Source organism: Nothoprocta perdicaria, unplaced genomic scaffold (genome assembly GCF_003342845.1).
Source record: "Nothoprocta perdicaria isolate Ctin4 unplaced genomic scaffold, notPer1 scaffold_469, whole genome shotgun sequence".
In the NCBI taxonomy this organism is placed as follows: Eukaryota; Metazoa; Chordata; class Aves; order Tinamiformes; family Tinamidae; genus Nothoprocta; species Nothoprocta perdicaria.
Genome location: NW_020455720.1, coordinates 3,122 through 26,053, shown reverse-complemented (window position 1 = coordinate 26,053; position 22,932 = coordinate 3,122). Strand labels below are relative to the sequence as shown.

At 37.1% G+C, this 22,932-nt stretch overlaps 2 protein-coding genes across 2 annotated transcripts; one reads left to right on the top strand and one right to left on the bottom strand.

Moving 5' to 3' along the window:
* Window positions 1-726: 726 nt before the first annotated feature.
* GSG1L2 (GSG1 like 2) lies at window positions 727-13,415 on the top strand. Its single transcript, XM_026047002.1, has 7 exons — window positions 727-784; window positions 4,035-4,253; window positions 5,808-5,855; window positions 6,593-6,745; window positions 8,029-8,140; window positions 9,409-9,702; window positions 11,331-13,415. Exons 1-6 carry the CDS (start codon window positions 727-729, stop codon window positions 9,662-9,664), a joined length of 846 nt encoding a protein of 281 aa, XP_025902787.1. The 3' UTR covers window positions 9,665-9,702; window positions 11,331-13,415.
* DHRS7C (dehydrogenase/reductase 7C) lies at window positions 11,205-18,915 on the bottom strand. The gene is made up of 6 exons (XM_026047003.1): window positions 18,760-18,915; window positions 17,622-17,734; window positions 16,125-16,335; window positions 14,980-15,072; window positions 13,320-13,475; window positions 11,205-11,515 (listed from the first exon to the last, which is right to left on the bottom strand). Exons 1-6 carry the CDS (start codon window positions 18,911-18,913, stop codon window positions 11,307-11,309), a joined length of 936 nt encoding a protein of 311 aa, XP_025902788.1. The 5' UTR covers window positions 18,914-18,915; the 3' UTR covers window positions 11,205-11,306.
* Between the last annotated feature and the right edge of the window lie 4,017 nt (window positions 18,916-22,932).

The window sequence follows — 22,932 nt, the reverse complement described above, 5'->3', positions numbered from 1 at the left end:
CAACTCTTTCAGAACCTTCTTAAAAATAAACCAGGAAATCTGTTAAAATGTCTAGGCTTGCTGGACTCCAACTCCGTTTTATTTTTCTGATAAAAGGCAGAGAGAATGTCGTCTAAACTTCACAGAAAGGCTGCTTTCTGTAGCTTGTCCTGTAGCCAATAAGAAGTCACAAAACTATTAAAACACTAACAAGCTAATTCTGCTCCCTGGAACTCAGTGGGAATTTTGCCAGTGGTTTTCTGAGAGTGGAATCCAGCTCCATAAATACATATATTTATACACATCTCATGAAACTATTAAAACATWTGCTTAGAATAGAAAAAATCTTTGTGTAAGGACCTTGCTAGATAATAATTTGTTTTATCCTTTTGAACCACACTTTGTCAAATATGTASAGTGAGTGAAGGACTGGAGAATATAGCGTTATCAGAGATTAAAGTTTTATTACAATTCTTATAAATTTCCACGTTCTCACACTTTCAACTGCAATGCAAGGCTTGAGAAATTTCTCAAGAATTTAATCTTCGATTTTCCAACATTTGCTTGCAACMTTTTTGATTAATAAGAAATGTCTGAAATGCTAATAACCCTATGTGATATACAGGAAATTAAAACCATTTATAATGTAATTTTATARGCAGCCTTATACTTTTCAAGCTCAAATTGGCAGCCTGGAAGCCTCTGACTGACAATTAGGAAGATGTTGCTCCTGAGTTTCTGATAGAAATGAAGTTCAGAGCTGTTTACACAGAAGAAGGCCTTGTGTCGTCCTCAGAACTCTCAGGTGGGTCAGTTTAGCTGAACGGAGGCCACACCGTTAGGTCTTAAAGGCCAATAACAGCCTTGTTTTCCATGCTAGATACAAGCTCAATCCAGAATGTGGAGCAGATATGTTCTGCAGCACACCTGGTTGAGTTGACCAGCAGAAAGTAGACATGGCATGTAGCTACTGCCACTCTTCTCTCTGCCTTTTTTTATTCTACAATAATAAGCCTCATGAAGAAGACAGGATCAGAAAATTACCCTTTATTTTAAGAGGTCAGTACATGATGGATTTTTGAAGGGGCATCTTAACATTTTCTGTTGTGTTCTCCAGCTATCTACAGTAACGGGTAACATTTCACTTGCTGCTTTGATCATGTCTCAGAAAAAAAAAAGGTGCTGTTTTCATAGGAACTTGTGACTGCTGAATTTTATCACATTTTATCATATGTGAYGCAAGCTTTCAAGCTTCTTGTGCAGCTCTTTAGGGTTGAACTTTCATTATCTTTAATACCTTGGGGTCATTAACAGACCTTGTAGCTCTATTGTTTTCCAATTACTTATGAATATCTAATAACAGATATTAGAGGAAGACTTCCTCGTGATTTGCTCATGTAATTCCTTTCTCTTATTTCCTGTTCTTTAATCATTTTAGTAAAGAACCTGATTGAAAAAGCCGTGAAATCCAAAAGGATGARGAAATTATCTGTTTCTTTCTAGATTTCTTTAAAGAACTTTAATAGAGATGTGAGGCATTTTAAGTTTGGTGTGAGCTTTTTGCTAAATATAATAGGAAAACAAGTTCTACAATCTGTTATTTTTTCTACTCACTTTTAAAAAGTACTTTGAAACTTTTCCCCTACATTGTAATTATACTAATGAATTATAACATTAGCTAGTAAAGACAGAACAGAGAATAAAGTTCAAGTTTCTGAGTTACAGTTCAGAGTTTTTACTAGAACAAGATACCATAAATCAACTACATGCCCTCATTCGCTGTTATCGTTACTCCTGGAAAGAATAACTTTGCTTGAAGGAGTAAAAAGTTAGTTAGTAGTAAAGTTAGTTAAACTAACTGTTTCTCTTTTATTTTCTTTCTACACACTAGGACTGATACAGCTCATAAGTGCTCATGCAATACATTACTCTCATTATCCAAAGGATTCTTAAATGGCAAATGTATTAAAAGTCTTACAAAGAAATCTGTCTCAGTGAAAAACACCAGACTGCAGTTGTTAGCCAGAGATATCATTCAGCATCTCGTTCTCTGAAGTCTCGAGAGACTGATCCATAGACTAACATTGCACAAGATCCTTTCAACAGAGGAAGTCAACTATTCCATGACATTTATGCTGGCAACATTTTATAATGAGCATAAAGTTATAAAGTTAATATATACTGAAGTGCCAGTGCTATTCTCAAGCAATCTAAACTGACTTGAGGCAGTGGTTTCAAAGGCCATAAAAAAAACACTTGAATACAGCCATGGGCAGATTACTTGCAAGAAGAGGGAACACAAGCCAGACTTAAATCTCAAGTAAGTGTTTAATCCTTCTAAGACCCTCCCTCCCACCCATCCTGTTTGAAGATATGCCATATGGTTTCGTAATGCTGTCCTGAATCAGTGTCACGGAACACAGTCTTAATGTGGAAATTCATGAGTGCTACATCCTTGTAAAAAAAAAAAAAAAAAAATGCAGCAGAGCAAAGATGTAGGAAGAAAAAGCCACTGGTTCAGTCAGGTTCTGCTGTCTCAGCTACCTGAGCTGTGCGATTTGCTCTGCCTTATTAGTCCATATACCTGCTCAGTCTGTCATTCTGTTGCTGGCCAGCTCTTCAAGCTGAGATCTTAATCATTTAAAATACGTATTTATTGCCTGTTTATTTTTGAGTTTCTTTTGCTATTTGCCTTATCTCTTGCTTCTCCTAAACTGACAACTTTGTGGTTGAACATACTTCAAAGTCATAGGCCTTTGAACAGCTATAGAAAATATCCTTACTCTGTCTACTAAGGAAACGCTCAAGACTTCATTGTATTCTGCAGTGGGAAATTTACCATTTGTGCCTAACACCGTTTGGTCCATGGTGACATTCATATTCTTCACACCACTGATTGTGTACCACATTGCAGCGTCTACTTTGTAGAATTTCTGACCCAGAGCAGACTGGCCACAGTTCTTTCTTAGTACAGGAGTCTTTGTTTCATTTAGTCATACTTCAAAGAATCATAGGACACTAGGATAGTTCAGGTGGGAAGGGAATTAAGAAGTCTCTAGTACAATCTCCTCAAAGCAAGAGCTATTGGGAGGCTGATGTTAGGTCTGCCTGAAGCTTCTTGCCTGACTTTTGAAGAATGTGTTGAATGTGCTTGTCACCTCCTTTAGGTCATTCGTAAAGATGTTAAACAACACCGGTCCCAGAATGGTCATGCTAGCTTAGCCATTGTATCTGAACTGATTTAGCATAATAATAAAATGCTTTTTCACAGAGGAGACAGGAGGACAGGCAGAAAGAGGGGGAAAAAAGAGACTTCTCTCTATTCTTTCCACTTTATTCTTTCATTCTTTAGTCTTTCATCGTTATTTAAATCCTATTACACCTCAATGGAGGCAGACAGGAGAGTTCCAAGAGTCCCATAAAAAATGAGGACAGGAAACATAAGACTTTCATTTGTAGCTGCTGGAACTTGAAGCGAGTACAGGCAGTTTACCAGTGCTCTTGGGAAATGCTCTAACATTGTGAAAGGCTCTAATTTAGGACCTGCTCTCATCTTCTTAAGCATTTCTTTAAAGTTAGATTCACCACTATATTCAATTTTAATTACTGTTCAATGTAACAGCGCACTCGAAACTGTGAGATGCAGCCCTATTGCAGTGCTTTCTGTATTACAAACCATTATTCCTGTGATTCACTGGCAAAAGTATAATTTATTGTCCCTCCTCCTTGTGTTCCTTTCACAAGATTTACTGCCAAATACTGTCTTACAGCCTTAATCTCTTCTGCCACATCATTTCTGCTCGGGTCCGTATCTCTGCCTTCTGTCTTAACTGCAAAGCTGGTACAATTTGTTGAGAGGAAGGTAGAACGGGATGGTAAATATAGGCAAGTGCTTCAGCATCCAGATGTAGCACAGCTTTATAAAGTATTATTTCTTGTACGTTTGATCCTGTGGTTCTGGAGGATGCCTCTTTTATTTTCAGCGACGGGCAGACGACAGAGAGCCTCAGCGACGTTTTCCCTCAGTCTCCTCTCTTTAGTCTTCTCTATTACAGCTTTCAGTAGCAGCTATTGGTGCGAAGGGGTGAGAAAAGTTGCCAAACCTTTCTGTGCAGGACAAAGCAAAGAGAAACACTGCATCCGCTTTAATAGCCCTGATGCCAACAACAGCAACGCTGTGCAGTACATCTGGGAGACGGGCGACGACAAGTTCATCGACCGCAAGTTTCACGCTGGGATCTGGTATTCCTGCGAGGAAAATATAAATGGGAAAGGTGAGTGAGAAAACATACATTTGTTTTAGAAAAGATTCTTTTTTAAAATGATTTTTCCTTCTTCTGTTGGTTAGTGTTATTTTGTTGTTCGTTGCAATACTGTGTAATGGAAAGGAGGAATTTGGAGCGTACTTTTCAATGCTTAAAAATTTCCTAATAAATTCTGTTAAGAATTTTAGAGTGACGTGTTGTAATACAGATAATTCTGTATAATTCTGTTCTTCTAGTCATTGCAGCAAATTAAATTTAACAGGAAAGCATTTTATATTTCTGCTGTTCCTCATGCATAAACCAAAAATGAGCACATTTGTATTGAATTATTGCTTATGATGCCCTAGGCACCATAGGAGGCACAGTGGGGTATTTTATTTAAAAAAATCATTGGGATTTTCTTTCAGCAATTAAATATGTGAGACTTACATTATTTCATGGATTTCCAGATATTTTTACCTTCTTTCTGTGATCGTTCCTTTCATAAACTATAGAACAACGTTATTTTCACTCTTTCACTTGTCTTCGCAAGATGTGAACTTGGACACTTACTAATCATGAGTTGTGGCTTTTAATTGAGTTTCTGTCTGAATATGTAAATGTCAGGAGAATTGCCATTAAAGAAAGCATTTGGGTAATTTTAAATCTTTGTACAATGAGGTTGCTGAGCTAGTACGACAAATAGAGTGTATGCTGTAAATTCAGGTCTCCAAGGTTTTGTTCCACTTATTGTTCTTATCAGTTTAGGGATCACAAGAAACAGGAAAAAATACCATAGAGAAAATAAGCTATTCTTTAGCCTTTCAAATGCAAATATTCTAAATATTAAATTTTTAAAATATTTCAAAACAACAGTTTTGAAAGGCTGCCTCTCATCAGAATGTCTTCTACGTTAAGTAAGACATTTAAGGGAGGAATGTCAAAGATCACGGGAAAATACACTTCCTACTCAAGGGAAATCAAAAAGTAAGATATTTTTCACATGATGACTACCACAGGTTAGAGAATCTGTGCTTCCCCTATGCTAGTTCTTATTTTCTTGTGTGGTTTAGTTAGCAGCAGAAAATAAACAAAGCCCTGCATTTTAAAAGCAGAGCAGAATTAATTCTAAGAGCTTTATTCAGAGAATTTGCATTGGGGTCAAGAGGCCAAATAGGCTTGAAAAATAGAGTTTGCCTCAAAAAAAAAAAAAAAAAACCCACAGATCAGACTTAGAAGAAATCTGTGCGAGCGGCACCCTTGTTGCTGCAGAGAGAGCAGGCCATCTAGCAGGGTGGTGTACCCTCACTTTTTCAAAGGAATTGCTCTTTTGCCTATTCTGATTTTTACAGACACAGTGTATTTTTGAAAAACAATTCATAATCTTTCCTTACATCTCCCAAACACAAAGTCAAATATTTCTGTTTGTTCGCTGTTATAAAATCAAGTTCGTGCTCTATACCATATTTTGCTTTTTTTTTTTCATTCTATTAACCTATTCCTGTTGGTAATGCAGAATACTGTGTTACACAATAAAAAATATTTGAGAAGTCTATTTTTTAATTAATTATATGTCTTTCTTAGGAGAGAAATGTAGAAGTTTCATCAGCTTGACTCCACCTACTGATCGAGGTAAATATTCATCTTTCTTTACCAAGGCAAAGGTTTGATGAAGAAATAGACCTTGCATGTGTCCAGGCATGTCTTAACCCAAGAATTTGATGTCTTTTGAAAAAAAATGCCTTTTGAACATGAGTTGTCACACAGCCACCAGCATGCAGTAGGGTTGCTTAACCTCCCAAACATTTGGTTTACTCCCATGTGTACTGTTTAGCAATCAACCACATACATTATTATTGTTGTTATATTTAAGCTATGATTGTTAGTATGTACCTTGCTATGAAATCAATACTTGAATATGTAAGGAAGTATTTTGTCTCAGGACAAATTTGTAAAAACAAAACAAAAAAAGACTTGGGAAGGTTATGGGCAGGTCTTAGCACTTGGAGAGAAGACTCCTACTGATAGGACATTAGTATGACAATAATAATAAAGAGGAGTCATAAAATCTATCAAAAATGGATAAATGTTTTTTTATTATTATTTTTCTTATGTGATTTAGTGTAGTTACTAAGTATGACAAAGGTACTGCTCTATCTTGCACTGAATGAGTCCTTATCAGTAGCGGAGATAATAATTTATGATTTACATGAATCCTGAGATCTTAAAAAAAAAAAAAAAAAAAAAAAAAGGTTATAACAATGTCCCCACAATTTTGGAGCTTTCGTTCAAGGATGTAAACAATAAAAATGAAGGATGGAGAAATGGGGAAAATAATAAATATTGGTGTTATTAATTTGGTCTTCCAGGAGTTCTATGGCTGTCTATTGTAGCAGAGATACTGTACATTATTTTGCTTCTGGCTGGAGCCATTCTTATGTCAACAGAAGTGTGCTACTACACCACTGGCATTGATGGGCTAAAGATCAACGCCTTTTCTGCTATAATCACTGTACTAGCAGGTATTGTTTCAGATTGCAATTTATATACCTCCAGAAAATACAACATTGATAGACTCTCAAATRAAGATTAATAGCAGGCTTAAGAACTGTTATAGTCCTACTGAGACATAGGCAATAGAACAAGATGCAGCAAAATTTTATGGAATATATTTAAGTTGAATAATTATTTTCTTAATATGAYTTTTATAGATTATATTTACCTTACTATTCTAATTTTATTATATTTAATTTGATTGTCAAGTTGATTGTCAAAGATGAAGTGATATATTCTTCCTATAGCTTTGTATGCTTTTTTGTTTGTTTGTGTTTTTTTTCACATGGTGAGTATAAAATTAGCAGTAGGTAGAAATAAAATGGTATTTATAAAACAGTAYAAAATCTGCTTAAATAATTGTTAGTGGAGGATCATCCTAAACAATGTGTTTCATTTTCTGCATACTTAATCTAACACTGTACAATATAGAAGCCTAGGAAATTCAGTTGGAAGGGACTTYAGGAGGTCTCTGGTCCGGCTTCCTGCTCAAAACASAGTCACGTATGAAAACACAACAGATTGCTCAAGGGTTTCCACATTTGGGCCTTGAAAGGCTGCAAGAATGTGACCAACACAACCTCTGTAGGCAACCTGTTCTACAGGCTGCTTGCCCTCGTGGTGAGCAACTTGGTCTGATGACTTGGTCAATGGTGATCCTGCTGTTTTCAGTGCTGACAGAGACCTCCTGAGATACTTTCYAGTGTGAACTATTCTATCATTCTATATATAGCAGAGAACTGCTCCTGAGGAAAGCTTCAATAAAAACAATAACTAGTTGCTAGTATTAATTTTAAAGTAAGAAGCAATCATAATGAGTATTTAGTATGACTTCCTGTAACACATTGCTGCCACGCCTGCACAATATGCAAAGTAATTTATATTTGGTAAAAGTATATGTTTTAGAAAGTCATCTAATTGGGAGTGAAACACACAGGCAGCTGTGAAAAATTCTTGATCCCTGGTCAAAGATAAATTACTGAGAAGTAGGTTTTCAGAGCGATGGAGTCAACCAGCTAGTTGTCTTTTACAGTATATGGACCATGGTTCCTTTGGGTTATTCTACTAGGTCCCATTTATAGTAAGCGTCTTAAGTCGTGATTGTATTGGCAAAATCCATGATATATAAATGAACATAAATTATAATATTCAGTATTTTGGGGGGAATTCAAGGGAGAATTGCAATAAGTTCAAAAATAAGAATGTTCTCAATTCATATTTTCTAATATCCTTATGATTTTATACTTTTTAGGTCTTCTGGGCATGGTTGCTCACATGATGTACACCACTGTATTTCAAATGACTGTCAACCTTGGTCCTGAAGACTGGAGACCTCACACATGGGATTACGGCTGGTCCTACTGGTACCTATTGATTTATTTTTGGTTCTTCCATTGTAGTTCAGTCGCTTCCCCCACTAATCAAGGAATATATGCCTAATTGGTAAGGAATGGATCTATCTTGTTTCACTCCTGGGGATGCAATTCAGTTTTCTAGCTGTTTCCAGAATGATTCTGTCCCATCCRTTGGTTCTGTTGTCATGACAAGGTAAACGCACCTGCTTTTGATGCTTTGGCRTCATCTCTTTGCTGTAAGAATGCTTCCACTGACACCCACCTGTGGGACACGTGTCGTCTGACTGACTAATGTAACAAGGACAGCTTATGCTGCACCTTTTTGCTCCTGTTTCTAGCAGCCTGTGTATTTACATGCTATATTTGACTGCCCAAATTTCTGGCAATACATCCAGTGATAGGATTACCCTGAAAACCAGTTCTGGCCAAAGAACCCTCCTTAACCCCCCAAAACAGAAAGTGTTATTTTATGCCTCAATCAGTTCATTGGACTGCTGGGAGCATGTGGCAATGAACAGCTGTGAGTGAGAGGAGAGTTGAGCAGAAGTTTAGCAACAAAAGCATGTTTCTTTGTATTATCCTGACCTTGATATGGTAAAAAAGGTTCTGATGAGTGATTTCCTTCACTGCGAACTCCAATTCACTTCAATGTGGCTTTATTTTCACATGTTACTTTTATACCTTGATCATGCACTGGCCAGTTAGTAGTCTAGTGATGTCCTGCTCGTTTTGCAAATTATCTCTCAACATCATTTTTGGTTTCTATCTTCTTGTGGTTTTATATTAACATTTGGAGTTTATATCCTTTCTTCAGTTTGGTCATTGCCAGTGTTTGCTGCATTACCTGCATTTCAGTGCTGTGAGCCTGTTTTAAGCACTATTTAATTGTGTCTTTTCTTTTTAATCCTTTTGAATAATGAGTATGTCTTTTTTCCTCAATGGCTCTTGAAATTTTTAAATCTCTTTAACAGCATCGTTTAATTTTTAAGCATCCCTATGTTTATATAAGTCCTTATTCTGAAATTAGGCTTTAGGCAGAAGAATTGTGAGTATGGAGAGTGTTTCACTCAAAGATGTTAAATATGGTAGATGTCAGTTATATAGCTCAGCTACTTGGGTGATCATTAACCAGAAATATTTTCCCTTCCTCAACCCTTTGCCCTATCCATCGTATACACTGATATAACCACTAGTGTGTAATACTTTCAAAAATAAAACTGAATTATGGTGGATATGAATCTATTCTGCTAAACTCTAATCAATCTTTTTCTTTATAGCCTTGCATGGGGTTCCTTTGCTTGCTGTATGGCTGCAGCTGTCACCACTATTAACAAATACACAAAAACTATCTTGGAGTTCAAGCACAAAAGAAAAAAGCTGGAAAGGACTTTAAAGATTAAATACAAGTTTCCTGATCCTGCAGCTCCAGAGAAAGCTTGCAATGTGTATGTGAACTCTTTTCACAAAACTCCAGAGGACCCTGCACATCGAATAAAAGGCTTTCATCACCTGGCTAATATTTCAATTCTGTAAATTTGAACCGCACCTCAAGGCATCCTGTGAATTCTAAGGTAGATGACAGTGCAGTAGTATTGATTTTAAAAATTCATCTTTGTGTAGCATTAGTTATTTTTCTTAAAAAAGGAATGACATTTTCATAGATGTTTCAGGGAAGTTTTAGTATTGAAGAAGCTGATACAGTTACCTCAGTTCAGCAAAAGACGGTGACACAGATTCTGCACTCCTCGGATTTTTACCTATTCTCTAATGTTACTGTAGATAATGCGAGTTTGTTAGGTTTTCAGAGCATGATGGATTTTCACCCTTAATTCCCTACTGAAAAGTCTTCAAAGGTGAAAGGCAGAAGGTGAAAATAGAAAAGCATAATTCCTCATATTTTTTTTTTCCATTCTCTTACACTGCAAATACCAGGTAAATCATAGACTACAGGCACCTATTTGCACTCATTGCTTAAGAAGGGGATATAAAAAGTTAGCTATTTGCATGGCAGATATCTAAAATGAGGTAAAATGGGTCTTCTAAGGCTATATTTATGTAGATTAAACTATGACTGAATGAGGCTCACAGAAAATATATTTTGATGAACCAATTTCTTCATATTTCTTTTTATCATTCTATTTTTATATGCAACATGTATATAGTTGCATATCCTGACCTTCCCTTTCCCCACCTCATCCCCTGCCTCAGTGGGGCAGGGATAGAGAAATAGGGAGAAGAAAAAAAAAAAAAAAAAAAAAGGATTAAATAATGTTCCCTGGAGGGAAAAAATAATCATTTCAAAAAATACAGATGGAGAAATCTTGTTCTCAAAATCAGGAAAAAAAAAAAAACCCAAACATGAGATTATAGAAAGTGTGACCCCTTTAAAACGTCATCTAATCCTTCTTTTCTTCAAGGCAGGATAAACTAAACATACATTGCTTTTTTTACAGATGTTTTGTTAATCTCTTCTTTAAAGCCTCCAAAGACAGGCATTCTAAAATTTCTGTGGCAACTTATCTTTTGTGCTTAACTATTCTTACCAACAGATTTTTTTTTTTTTTTCATCGATGAACTCTAAATCTCCTTCACAGCAATTTAAGCACATTGTCCTACCAAAACAGAAATGGAGAACAATTTCATTCTAACATCTTTCTAGTACATTTTAGATACTTAAAATCTATTTAGATGTATTTATTTCCCTCCATTCTAGTTCAAGGTTTTTGTTCTTTTAAAATTTCCTTGAAGCAGAAATGGTAAGCACTGCTCTGGGCTCTGATTTGACTGTTTGACTGAAATTTACTCTTCTGTCTGTCATGTCCCTCCATTTCCCCACCACTTTGACCCTCTAAATGTCCACCAGTCCTAACAATGAGATGCTACTATGAAATTTGTTGGAGGTCCTCAGTGCTTTGACATGTCTATATAGATTATGGCAACCCTACCTGGGTGTGAGTAGCTCCTAGCAGAGTTTTAACTTGCATTGCTGTAATGCAAACATGATTACATTCACTAAATTTAAAAGAATAGTGTGTGCCAATGGCAGTAAATTGTTAAGTAATGGCTGTTTTATGGAAGCAGCCTCCTGCTTTACAAGTAGTGGGAAGCAGAAAGCACTGGTACCTGAAACATCAACTTTATTCAGATCATTAACAGCAAAAAGAAGTGAACAAAATCAATTTTCCTCTTCTGTCTTCAGATCTTCCTTAATACCAGAGGCAACAATGGCAAAGAACAGCTCTGGGAAGAAGGTCCGAATGTAAACTGCTGCCCTGGGGATAGGATTGGCCATAAGAACTTCCTGCTTCTTCCTGCTCACTGTGCGCAAGACTTCTTCTGCCACCTCCACCGGKTGCACGCCGTATGTCAACTTCCTGAAAAAGACTGTACAGCAAACCAGTGAGGAATGAAAGGCAAACACATCTGGGGAAATGGTGGGGAAAACTATACCAGCTGTCACACCAGCAGTTAAGTTCCGTGCCCTTACCCCGTTCTATCCCTTCTCCTTCTTGTGACCATCCACTCTAAGGTCTTTTTGTGAAGTTGAAGTCTTTTCCGTTAGAGTCCTCACATTCCTTAAATGAAGGAGGAACTTCAATGCAGCTGAGCTCTCATTTAGAAAACATATTTGCAGGTCTCAAGAGTCTGGACACGCCAGCTTTTCTGTTTACTGTCAGTGAGTATTTAGGCATAAAGCAAGGTTGCTTCAGCGTGAAGACAGCACCAAGGCAACAGGGAGTGCATGAAAAGGTGGAACTGACCTGCTTGTGGGCGAGCAGCAGTGCAGCGCAGAATGTTCTCGGCCCTGAAGGTTATTTTCCTGGATATCTCCAGAGCTCCCTTCCAACCCAATCTATTTTGTGATTCTGTGTTTCGTGAAGTCCTACTATATTCCTAAGGGCTGACTTGGCGAAAGAAAAGCCTTTGGGGACATCAGAATGAATTTTGATGAATGTATTAACCTGTTCTGGAGAAACCAACAAATTAGCACTTGCTGCTGATGATGAAGGGCTGAAATGGCTGCATTTCAGGCACTTCTGTGGTGCATAAGCAACCTCTTCAAAAAACAACAGTCACATGAGGCAGCTCTCCAAACCTCTAACAGCAGCAAGAGCAGTTTGTCTGGTTCTCCAAATGTCTTTACTCTCCTTTAGCATCCCTGTCATGCTCCTCTTCTCTCTCGCCTGTGCTGCCCAGTTCAAACACTTCTAGTTTCACTGTTTAGTGAAGTTACAGAAACAGAAATAATAAAACCAATTTTCTTCAGTGGTACAGATCTGCAAAGGGCTGTGCCTATTTTACTTCACATGAGGTTAAATTCAGCCTCTTCTCTCAGGCAAGAGAGGGAATGGGTTCTTTAGTTAGTATTAGTAGATGGCCAAATTCCATAGACAAAACTTAATTTGGAAACTGAAGCCTGACAGCCAACAGGCCCACATTGTCTGACTTGTATTTCCTGCCTTTTCCAAATGAGATAGGCCTCTTGCCTGTCTACTGTGGCTTACTTGTGGTCACAACACTTCTACGGTACATGGGCACCACTGATCAACAGACTTCAATTCAGCGCACGCTTCTACTAAAAGAGATGATCAGCACAGGGGACTTGCTCACACACATGCTGCTTCTCTGGGAAGCAAGAGAACAGAAGCTTTCTGGTCTTCCATCCTTTCATCCATTCCTACCTCTAGTACACTTTCTACTACTGYGATTATGAGTGTCATCTTACTGTTATCTCAGTGTCTCAATTCCTGAAACAAGAGATCCTATGAAATACAGAAAATGAGCCTCTTCCCCTCCATTCTCAACTTGAGGCAGAACAAATCCTCTGGCATTTTCTATTCAGCCTCTTGTAGCAAAAGAGAGTAGATGTTGCATTCTTTAGTTTTACTGAGCGTTTACTCTACTTTTTCTCTGTTCTTCCTTACTAATCTACCTGTCTCTCACTGACCCATACGTAGCGCCTTCCGCCCTYGGTCCTTTTGTGTCACGTTCTACCCCCAATCTTCATAGTTTCTTTACTCACATAATGTCCCCTTTCGCTTTCTTCCTCTAATCAGACTTATTTGATTTCTCCATTCTCAACTTTTTTCTTTTAATTGCTTCCTGATGATCAATCCTTTTCCCCATATTGCTTTCTCCTRTTTTGAGATATGGCTACATATGGCTCTTTTTATGCATCAAAACTTACATTTCCAAATTAATGCCTCCCAGTTGCCAGATGCCGACTGACGATGGTATGAACAGATGAAGGTTGGACTCACAGTGCTGACACAAATACCGAATTCTTCCATTTCCGCTCTAAGACAGTCAAAAAAGCCTACAGCAGCATGCTTGGAAGCAGCATCTAAAAAAACAGAGGGATGCAGAGRTGCATGGATATAAAGTTGATTAAACGTGAATGTTTGAAAAAATGAGCAAAATGGCAAAGAACTGGAGGCACTGAGCACAACTATCAATTGAGAAATTGCTCTATAGTGAAAAAATATTTTTGAGATGAGTCTCCAGTTTGTCTCATGCCACAGTTTGTGAGACATTAATGACATGCAGTGAAATGCATATCCATTGAAGAAATAGCAGGACAGTTCATGTTTGGAAAAAAAAAATACTTTGGCCCTGCAGCAGCAGTTTCTCATTTGTGATGCTTTTAATATTAAAGTTAATTTTAAACCAAGTGCATTGCATGGATTTTTTTTAACTGCTGCCAGTGCATTTTTATTGAGATGATTTCAAAGAAAAATAATAGCATGTGAATCTAGGCCAAGAAACAGAATTTTGTATTAAGAAGACTAGAGCTGCAAAGCACATATCCACTCTGTATTTGACTCTGAACTGTAAACCTATCTGTGCATAATATAATCTAAAAAAATGACATGTCAGGCTTTCACTCTAGGTTCAAGTGAAGGTCTTCTGTCTTTTGGATCCTTTTTCTTCTGACTGCCTCCATCACAATCTTTTTAGGTTCTTTGCTGCTGCATTAGAAATCCTTGCTCCGAAGTGGTTTTGCTAGTTTGCAAACTCGGCGTGCATTCGCTCAAATGGCAAGAACATGCCATCAAGTTCCAGAAAAGAAAAAAGAAAAAAAAAAAAGACTTTTCAGCTGTAATTCCATCTTTTCCTTTTCTGTAGCCAATTTCAGGACAAAAAGAACCTTCTCTTTTGTTTTTTCTTGAAATTCCTTTTTCTCTCTTTGTGTCATGCAATAGATAGAAATCAACTGTAGAATCTCTTTTATCTATCCTGCCATTCGTGGTTTTATATACATTCATTTTATGAATTCAAATACCTTTTATCATAACCCAGGTCAGCTTAGTTTCATTAGGAGCTTTGGGTGAAGCACTTTTTAAAAAATCCTTTGGAAATCCAAGCAGATTACATCACCAGCCTCTCCTTTTCAACTCTTAAAGAAAATTCCATTAAAATTGTTCAGCATGACCTTCCTCTATGAAAGCAGCATCCATCTCTATGAATATGCTTATTTGTTCATCTCTCCACTAACTTCATTTTTTTTATCATAATTTATGCTAAAATGCCCAGTTCAGACACCAGATTTCCTGACATTTGTTTGTCATTCCCTGAATCCCTTCTAAGAATTTTTAGGAAACTTATAGTTGCATTTGGTAGTTTGTTCTTTAGTATCTTAAGCAGATACATATACATAACAGTTAGTGTTAAACTATTTCTTCCCTAGTTGCATTTTTTTGCAAACATTTCAGTTAAATACTATATTAATGCATATGCAAGTTTATTAAATCAGGATACAAATCAGCACTTGTAATAACTTAATATCAGAATCATGGAATACTTCCAATTCACATATTAGGTTGTACATTTTGCTCTATATAACTTACAAGCTGCACGAAATGGGACTCCTATCTTTCCTTGGATACTATTAATTAGAACAACTTGGCCAGTTTTTCTTGAGATCATGTTGGGAAGAAGGGCTGTGAAAGAAGAGAAGAGATAGAGGAAATTGTTGAAAATCTTTAATTGGCTTTTTTGTTTGTTTTTCTTTTTATTCAATGACCTGTTTCCATTTAAGCAGAAATATTTCCAGGAAAGAAATGAGATTGTGTTTTCTGACTTTATAATATCTTRACAATATTTGTGTCTATTTTCTATTGTCATTACTTTCTGCTTTCCATTTCTTTGATTTTTATTGTGGCTCATTCCGTTTTTCTTGGAAATCTAGTTCTTTTGAAGACATACTGACAACAGCAGTGATAAAGATTTTTATATTGATTCTATATTCTTCTATGTCAAAGAAAGTGTTAGGAACACAAACTTCCCGAGAATGGAGGTAAAGTCATATGATCCATCCTATCCCCAGGAAAATACTGCCCAGGTAATACTAGTTAATATAAAAAGACAGGCACTGCATCTGTTTTCCTACTATTGAGTCATTTCTTGGTCAAGGATTGCTTGATTTAAGAGAGTTRTGCCAATTCTTGATGATTTGCATTCAGACTACCAAATCCCACAGCAAGAGTTAGAAAATCTCTGCCTCACAGGACAGCATTTCTTCATCTAGTGACCGCGATGCTCAGCAAGACTCTCAGCACTAATAACCAGTGCCAGGTAAARACCTCCCATAAGGGAAGGTGAGGTGGGAGTTGGAGGTGAGCTCAGAGCAGACACTCGCTGATGTGCCACAGTCCCAGGGACCACAGTGCCCAAGCAAGGCAAGATCCATGTAGGAGCAGCGGGAGATGAGACCAGAAACAATCACAAAAAAATCTACCATGTTCATATGAGGGTTCCAYCCAGGAGACAATCTATCTAAAACGTAGGTCCAAGGTCCATCTAGGAGTCACRGCCAGAGGCAAGTATGCCTGGAACATATCTCAGGCAAGGACTGAGGGTTCAGATTTTTCACATAGTTGTTTTTGATTGTAGTGAAGAAGACAAAATTAGATGAAAATKAAATAGAATAATACCAGTGATTTTCATCTCAAGCTCTATGCAGTAACAACAAATTGAGAAAGAAAGAAAATACCTTTGGTTAATGTTACAGGTCCAAAATAATTGGCATCCATAATCTTTTTATCGAGTTCCAGGGAAATGCTTTGCACTGCTCCTTTYACCTTCATACTTGCATTGTTGATCAATATATCCACACAGCCGTAGCAATTCAGGATTTCATTAGCCACATCTTGGATGCAGTTTATGTCTGAGATATCCAGAAGTATGAGCTTTGGTGTATATGTCTAATAAAGAAAATGGTTGTTTCAACACTTCCGATTATATAAAAATATGCTTTTCTTTRCCCTTTCTGTAAATTCATTTGCCATGATATCTGAAGGAATAGCTTTCACCATTCTCACACACACACACAAAAAAAAGACCTTGCTTATTCTTCTAAGCCACACTAGAAAGAGGGTAGCTCAGTAGTGGATATTTATGAACCCTGGACATCAGGCATTAAAATTTAGGTACATCAATTGGGAATCCCATGGGAAGATTATCTTGGACTAGCTCTACCCCAACCAGCGCTGTATCTCTCAATTCCTTCCGTAACCAGTAGACACAGACAAAGAGGGTGAGAATTAGCACCTCAAGCTTTGGTCCTTTTGTAAGCAGATCTCTAGAGAAAGTGCTTTTATAGATAATTTRGATATATACAGAGGGACTGACTTTGCAGGTAAAATTATCAGGAAGGAGTAGTTTATTCAGCTGTAAGTTATCCAAGCAGATGTTACACTTGTATGGTCTCTGCAAAGATACAAGTTTTAATCAGCAGTTACATATGCCATCAAACAGACGAATGAACTCTCCGGCTCTTCTCCTTCCATATTATTATGATGATGTAATGCAGATCCCTTAGCAGATATGGGGTTTTTTTTCTGGTTGTCAGCACAGTGACATAAACACACTATTTTATGACTATTTATACAGACAAATGAAGCTCACTGCAGAAGAAGGCTCAAATAAAAACATTATTTGGTGTGATGAGCAATGGCTGAGGATCTTTTTTCAGCTTCCACTCCATTTCGCATCACCAGTTGGAAAGGGTACCAGGAAGAACCAGTTGGAAAGGGTACCAGGAAAGGGTACCAGGAAAGGTACCCTTTTTCACTTCATCCGGTAGATGGGTAGCTGGGACTCTCAACTCAGAACTGGATTTAGTCTTTAGACACATCCTTCATTTCTTGAGTTCTCATTATATGGAAAATAAATGATAGTGCCTGTCATTCAATGAAGAGCTTTGAATCTCTTATATTTGAATTACATTCTTCTGTCTAAACTGTATACCTGGGTGGTTTCAGACAGTAGTTTAGTCAAAATGTAGGACCACTCATTGCTTGGTTGCCTTGAATTAGTTCAAAATAGCAAGATTTATGACTTTCAGCATCATGAAACCCTCCAAAGATACTACCCGCTCTCTCTCTGTGGACTCTGTTGGGTAAAAATGATTTGAAAAGCATTTTTTGTACCTGAAAACGTTGTTGACCTCAATTTGTCAATTTTCAAAGCTAAATGACGAAATACGTACCACGCTGGGGTCTGCCACACTAATTAAAGCATCATGCAAGGCTTCTAACTTCTCCCATGTCCTGCCACACAACACAAGCCTTGCTCCTCCTGCATGAAACACCCGAGAACATTCTAGGAGAGAAATAAGTTTAAAATAAATAATATAACATAAATAATAACATAATTAAATAACATAATAACATAATAATAATGACTCCCCAGTAGTCAATGGAGGCAACAAGGACTAGCCTGAGCTGCCTCTTACTTGGCCATGTCCCCAAAAGACTTCRTGCTCAGGCTATGCCCATTTCACACTTTCAATGTACATGGAAGTGCTTGTATCCAATTTTCTATTTTTATAAATCTGTACAGCTGGTACTTACATATGCAATCTCTCATTATTTATGACTGAAATTTTAGAGATTTATTTAATTATCTATTTTCTCTACCTCCCCACCAAATAACATCTAGAGATTGTGCAGGAGAGTGCACAAACAGTATATGGCACAATGCCTTCGATCTAATGGGATGGTGTGGAAGGAAATCGGGAGCAAGAGGAAGTAAGTACATGGTAAGTGGCTGGCCACACGGCTAGTCAGTTTATATAAAGAGATTAATTAGCACATATCCTTCATCTTTTTCTACTGTTACATATAGACCAGTTTGTGGTACTGCAGATTATCAGAAGAAGAGCATAAGCACTAGACGGAGATAAGAGTAAGGAAGGGAAGGTGTGTGTGTTCTGCTGTATACACAGAGCAGGGAAGGCAGAAGAAGTCCTTAAAGAATGGAGAGGAACATGCAAAAGAGTAAAGTGACACAATCTTATACTGATTTCCAGCTATCTTGTTAATGTAAAAAGATTTAATATTAGCAATATGCTAAAAATAGCAATTTCTGATTGCTTCTCAGACTGCTTATTCTACAGAATTAAATGAATACAAAGTTCATCAGAAATTCCCATTGCTGAGACCAAAAAATGTACATTCAAAGCTCACAGGATTTTTTTTTATAACCATATTCCTAATCTCTGATTCATCCAGACAATAATGATACCACAAAATGATGGGTAAACATTTAATGACCTAAAAGGTCAGGCTTTTTTTTTTTTTTTTTTTTTTTTTTCTGTTAAACTATGACGAAATGAAACAACTTACCTTTGCCCAGCCCAGAGGTGGCATCGGTGATGACCACCACCTTGTTTTGCACAGCTGACTTGGACAGTAACCACATGACGGATTGGTAAATATGAATAATTCCACTGATCCCTAGAAGGAGTAATGGTAGGGCAAATATAGCAAGAAGACCCATCTGTGTGGAAAACAAGATTATATGAGAATAACAGCAATCATAATATGCAATTTTTTTTAAAAAAAATTGTTCTTTTCTAGAAAAACAATGGTTTTTGAAATGAAAAACTATTAGCCCCCTAGTAGCTTAAAATCAGTAGGAATTTTGCCTTCCAACCAGTGGCTTAATAGTACCATATTTTTATAAGATTTTGTTTGACTGTTTTCTTCATTATTGCATGTTCTAAGCAAATCTTGATTTTATTCAAAATCACTTTGCATTCACAAAAACATAATAGATTTTTCTGCAGAAATACTGGCTTGAGGCAAAACATAGACTAAAACATAATATTAGTCTTTTAATTATGTTGCTATTATTGTCAAATATATAAAAAGCTTTCTATTCATAATCTGAGATAAAATATTTAATAGAATTGTTTTCTGTTTGAGAATATATGAAAATAGAATGACTTACTATTGCTATGAAGACTTCAAGTAGGGATAAAGTATTTTTTTGATCTATTTTTTGTATCAAAAGTCCTTTAGTATTTTCACAGAGTATTGCATTTGCTGAGGTTGCTTGCCCTGAAAGAGAATGGCTATGTATAGCCTGCAGCTGTGACAGAGATATTTTAAAAGTAAATATAGTATCTACAGTGTGTTCCACATACCTGACCTATCTAGTCTGAGAGTCTGGGCAGTCATGTAAAAGCTGTTAGTACAGTAAGTGCTTCAAACCTTCAAAGAAGTATCTATTTTTTGGTCTTGCCTTTGGTCTTTTTTTTTTTTTTTTTTTTTTTTTTTTTGCTTTTACCCCTCAATTAGATACATACATAAAAAATCGTATAAGTTCCATGATAACAGTTGGTCTTAAAAACAAGAAAGCACAAAAATAATGGGAAGGATTTGAGTTTGGAATAATCACTGCTCTGCAAGAGAACTGATGCATACATATGTTGGGGGTTAAAATCTCTGAGAAAGCTGGCATAGGAGCTATGTTATCACATGACTAATGTGATAACAACCAATGAATATGTAAGATTGCAATGATAAAATGTTAGCATAGATATGGTATTAATAGTAGTTAACAATTTAAAAAAAAAAAAAAAAAAACAGCCTGAATGATCTGCTAAACATTCTGGAAGAATACAAAAATGAATCGATACAGTGAATGCAAGCAAAAGCATTTTTTTTTCCAAAACACTCAAATCTCCCATCGGGAGGACCAGATAAATGTATTATACRTTGCCACCTACCAAAGACTATTGGAAGTACCAGAAAAATACAAACATAAATTGTTTCAGAAAGGAGATCCTATGAAAGAGGTAAGGCACATGCAGTGAAATTCGGACAGAAATTTGGCACCAAGTCTAATACTGGTTTAATACTAATAGTCCTTACTTGYTAGCATTGAGAAACCCTATTCAAATCTTTATTTGAATAGGTCGTCACAGCAGATATATTAATTCATATAGATGGCTGTGACCTAGTTTSAAAGTAGACTTAGCTTGTCCATCTTGCTAATTGGGTATATGTGGAATGACTAGGAGATCTTAAAGTGAGAAATCTGAAAATGAATTATGATAGCAGTGAGGGCTGCAATGGGCCCCTTTTGATACAGCATTTCCTTGAGATAAGGAGGTAGCTTTGCTCTTACTTCCCGGAACAAGCGGCAGGAAACATGATAAATGAGCTGTGCCAGATCACTCCAACTAGAGCTGATGAGACCTTCAATTATGTTTTATCCTTCTAGAATTTCAGCAAACAAAGAGAGGTCCAAAATCTGCACAGAAATGTAGAGCGTCTTCCCTCAATGTCTGTACTAGATATGCTTGCTACAAAATGCTAGATAAAGTACCAGAAACAGAAAYATCTCAGAGAAGACCCCTCGTGTCACCATAAAGGACAAGCTAGATGTAATGATGTAATGCTGCTTTTGGAGACAGTGAAGGAAAATATACCACAGCACACTTCGTATCAATCGACCCCAACTCATAATCTTTTCTGCACCCATATTCACTGATATTCCCATATTTAATTATATGTTATTTTACATACCAGCTAATTCTTATAACCAGTATGCTGATTTCAAAATACAAACACACTGAAATACTAAATCACAATGCACCCCAGGAATATATTGCCATTATGAGTAACAGGCCACAGCTTTGTTCTGACTTAACAAACCCTCAGGACTGAGGCTTGTCAGGCTTTGAAGTTGTCTTGGCCTGCTTGGAGTTTTCTTTCAGTATGTTTAGCTGTAGCAGCAATTTTCCCAAAGTCCAGATGACTACGCCTAACTTGCTTTGCTTTTGCGGAATTTGTAACCGTATTTTTATGCAGCTCTCAGTAACAAGTAACAAGCTACTCTATGTAGAAGAAAATATTGATAATTCTAGCACCATGATGTACTGTAAAGAAATACAGCCTGATACAGAAAGCAGGTTTATATGAAGAGGAGGAAGAAATTGTCACCATGATTGCATTCTCATTGCAAAGTTTAGAATGCTGTTAGCACGCCAAGAGCTCTTCCCTTTCTACTGGAGGCATGGAATAAAATGGAGTAAAAAAAGTGGAAGTCAGRTAAATTGCTGTGGAGTAAAAGGGAGTAAAGTGTCATGAAGTTGTGTGGCACAAAATGGCATTAAGTGGTGTGCACAAAGTAGGGTAAAGCATGGAGCAAAGTGGTGTGGCATGAAGTGACGCATCAGCCATCTTATTCCCTCTTCAGGGTTTTGATTCATTTTGCTTTATGGTCCATAGTATTGTAAAAATGTAGAAATACCATACTGTTCTCATACTGTGGAAATAATTATACAGAAAGCATTATCAGAACAGTTAGTGCACTAATAGTCCTTGACAGCCATGATCAGTATCACCTGGGTCTTCCCCTCCACCCAACTCCACCCTACTCATAAGCCCAGGAGCTGCAGTTCAGTTGGCTTCTTTCTTGCCCTAGCTAGGTTGGAGGAGCGCTGGTTTCTAGCTCCACTATACGTGGACCCTGGCTTGGCTGTGGGCCCTTCTGATGGGGATTCTGATCCAGTGGCAGCCTGAATGTAGGTACTGTGGGGTGGGTCACTGGTAGAGAGACTTAGGCTGAGTTTAGGATCATAGTACCATGAAAGGAATACCTTTGAAAAGTGAGTTACCTCTACAACACTTCACTACTAAAGGAGAAATGTTACACAGTATGAGGAAATGGGTGTATATATTAATATTTTATATATATATATGGGAGGGGTGCATATATCTACACATGTATATGTGTGTTGTATATATACACACATGTACATTTAAAGATGAGTTTAAGGAGTAATCCTATTAAGATTTGTTGTGAGTATGCTGTTTTAAGAGAGGAAAACTGCATATCTTGATATAGTGTTGCTGTGCTACCCTTCAGCTGAGATAACAAGGAGATTGCTTCTTTAGATGATCATGTGGGGAAAAAAACATTTTTAGCTCCTTCAATGAACATGATGTATAAATGTTATAAATAATTACTGTGGAGTGAAGTAATAGGACCTCTGGAAGAAAGTAGAGGTGGAAGATGTTAGTGGAATTGTGAAGGGGGCTCTTTGTAATACTGAATACATAAAAATATAGACTTGGTAGATAAAAAGAAGGGTGAAAACATGAAAGTATTTCATCCTACAAAAGACTGAAGAGACATGCTTTGCTAAGTGAAGAAACACGTTGTGGATAATAGAACTACCCTATCTGTTCTACARGAAGAAGGCTTCTCAAAAAGAGAAAAGGTAGGGTTTTCATTCTTGAAGTATTGTTAAGCTCAATTATTTAAGTTCATGAGAGGAAAGAAGGTCATCCTTGCACTCTTCACTGACAGAAGGTWGAGCATTCAGACGAAAGGAGRAAGAGACACCACACATGTGCAGCTRTGTTGCACAATGCCTTTATTGAGAATGAGGAGGAGGGRGAAAGCAAACGAGATGCAAGCTGTACGTTGYCAGGGRTCCAGCAGAAAGCCCGGAGAATTGCTCTCATCCCTGGGGAGCTGGGCAGGCGGTGGCTGCTCCTGTC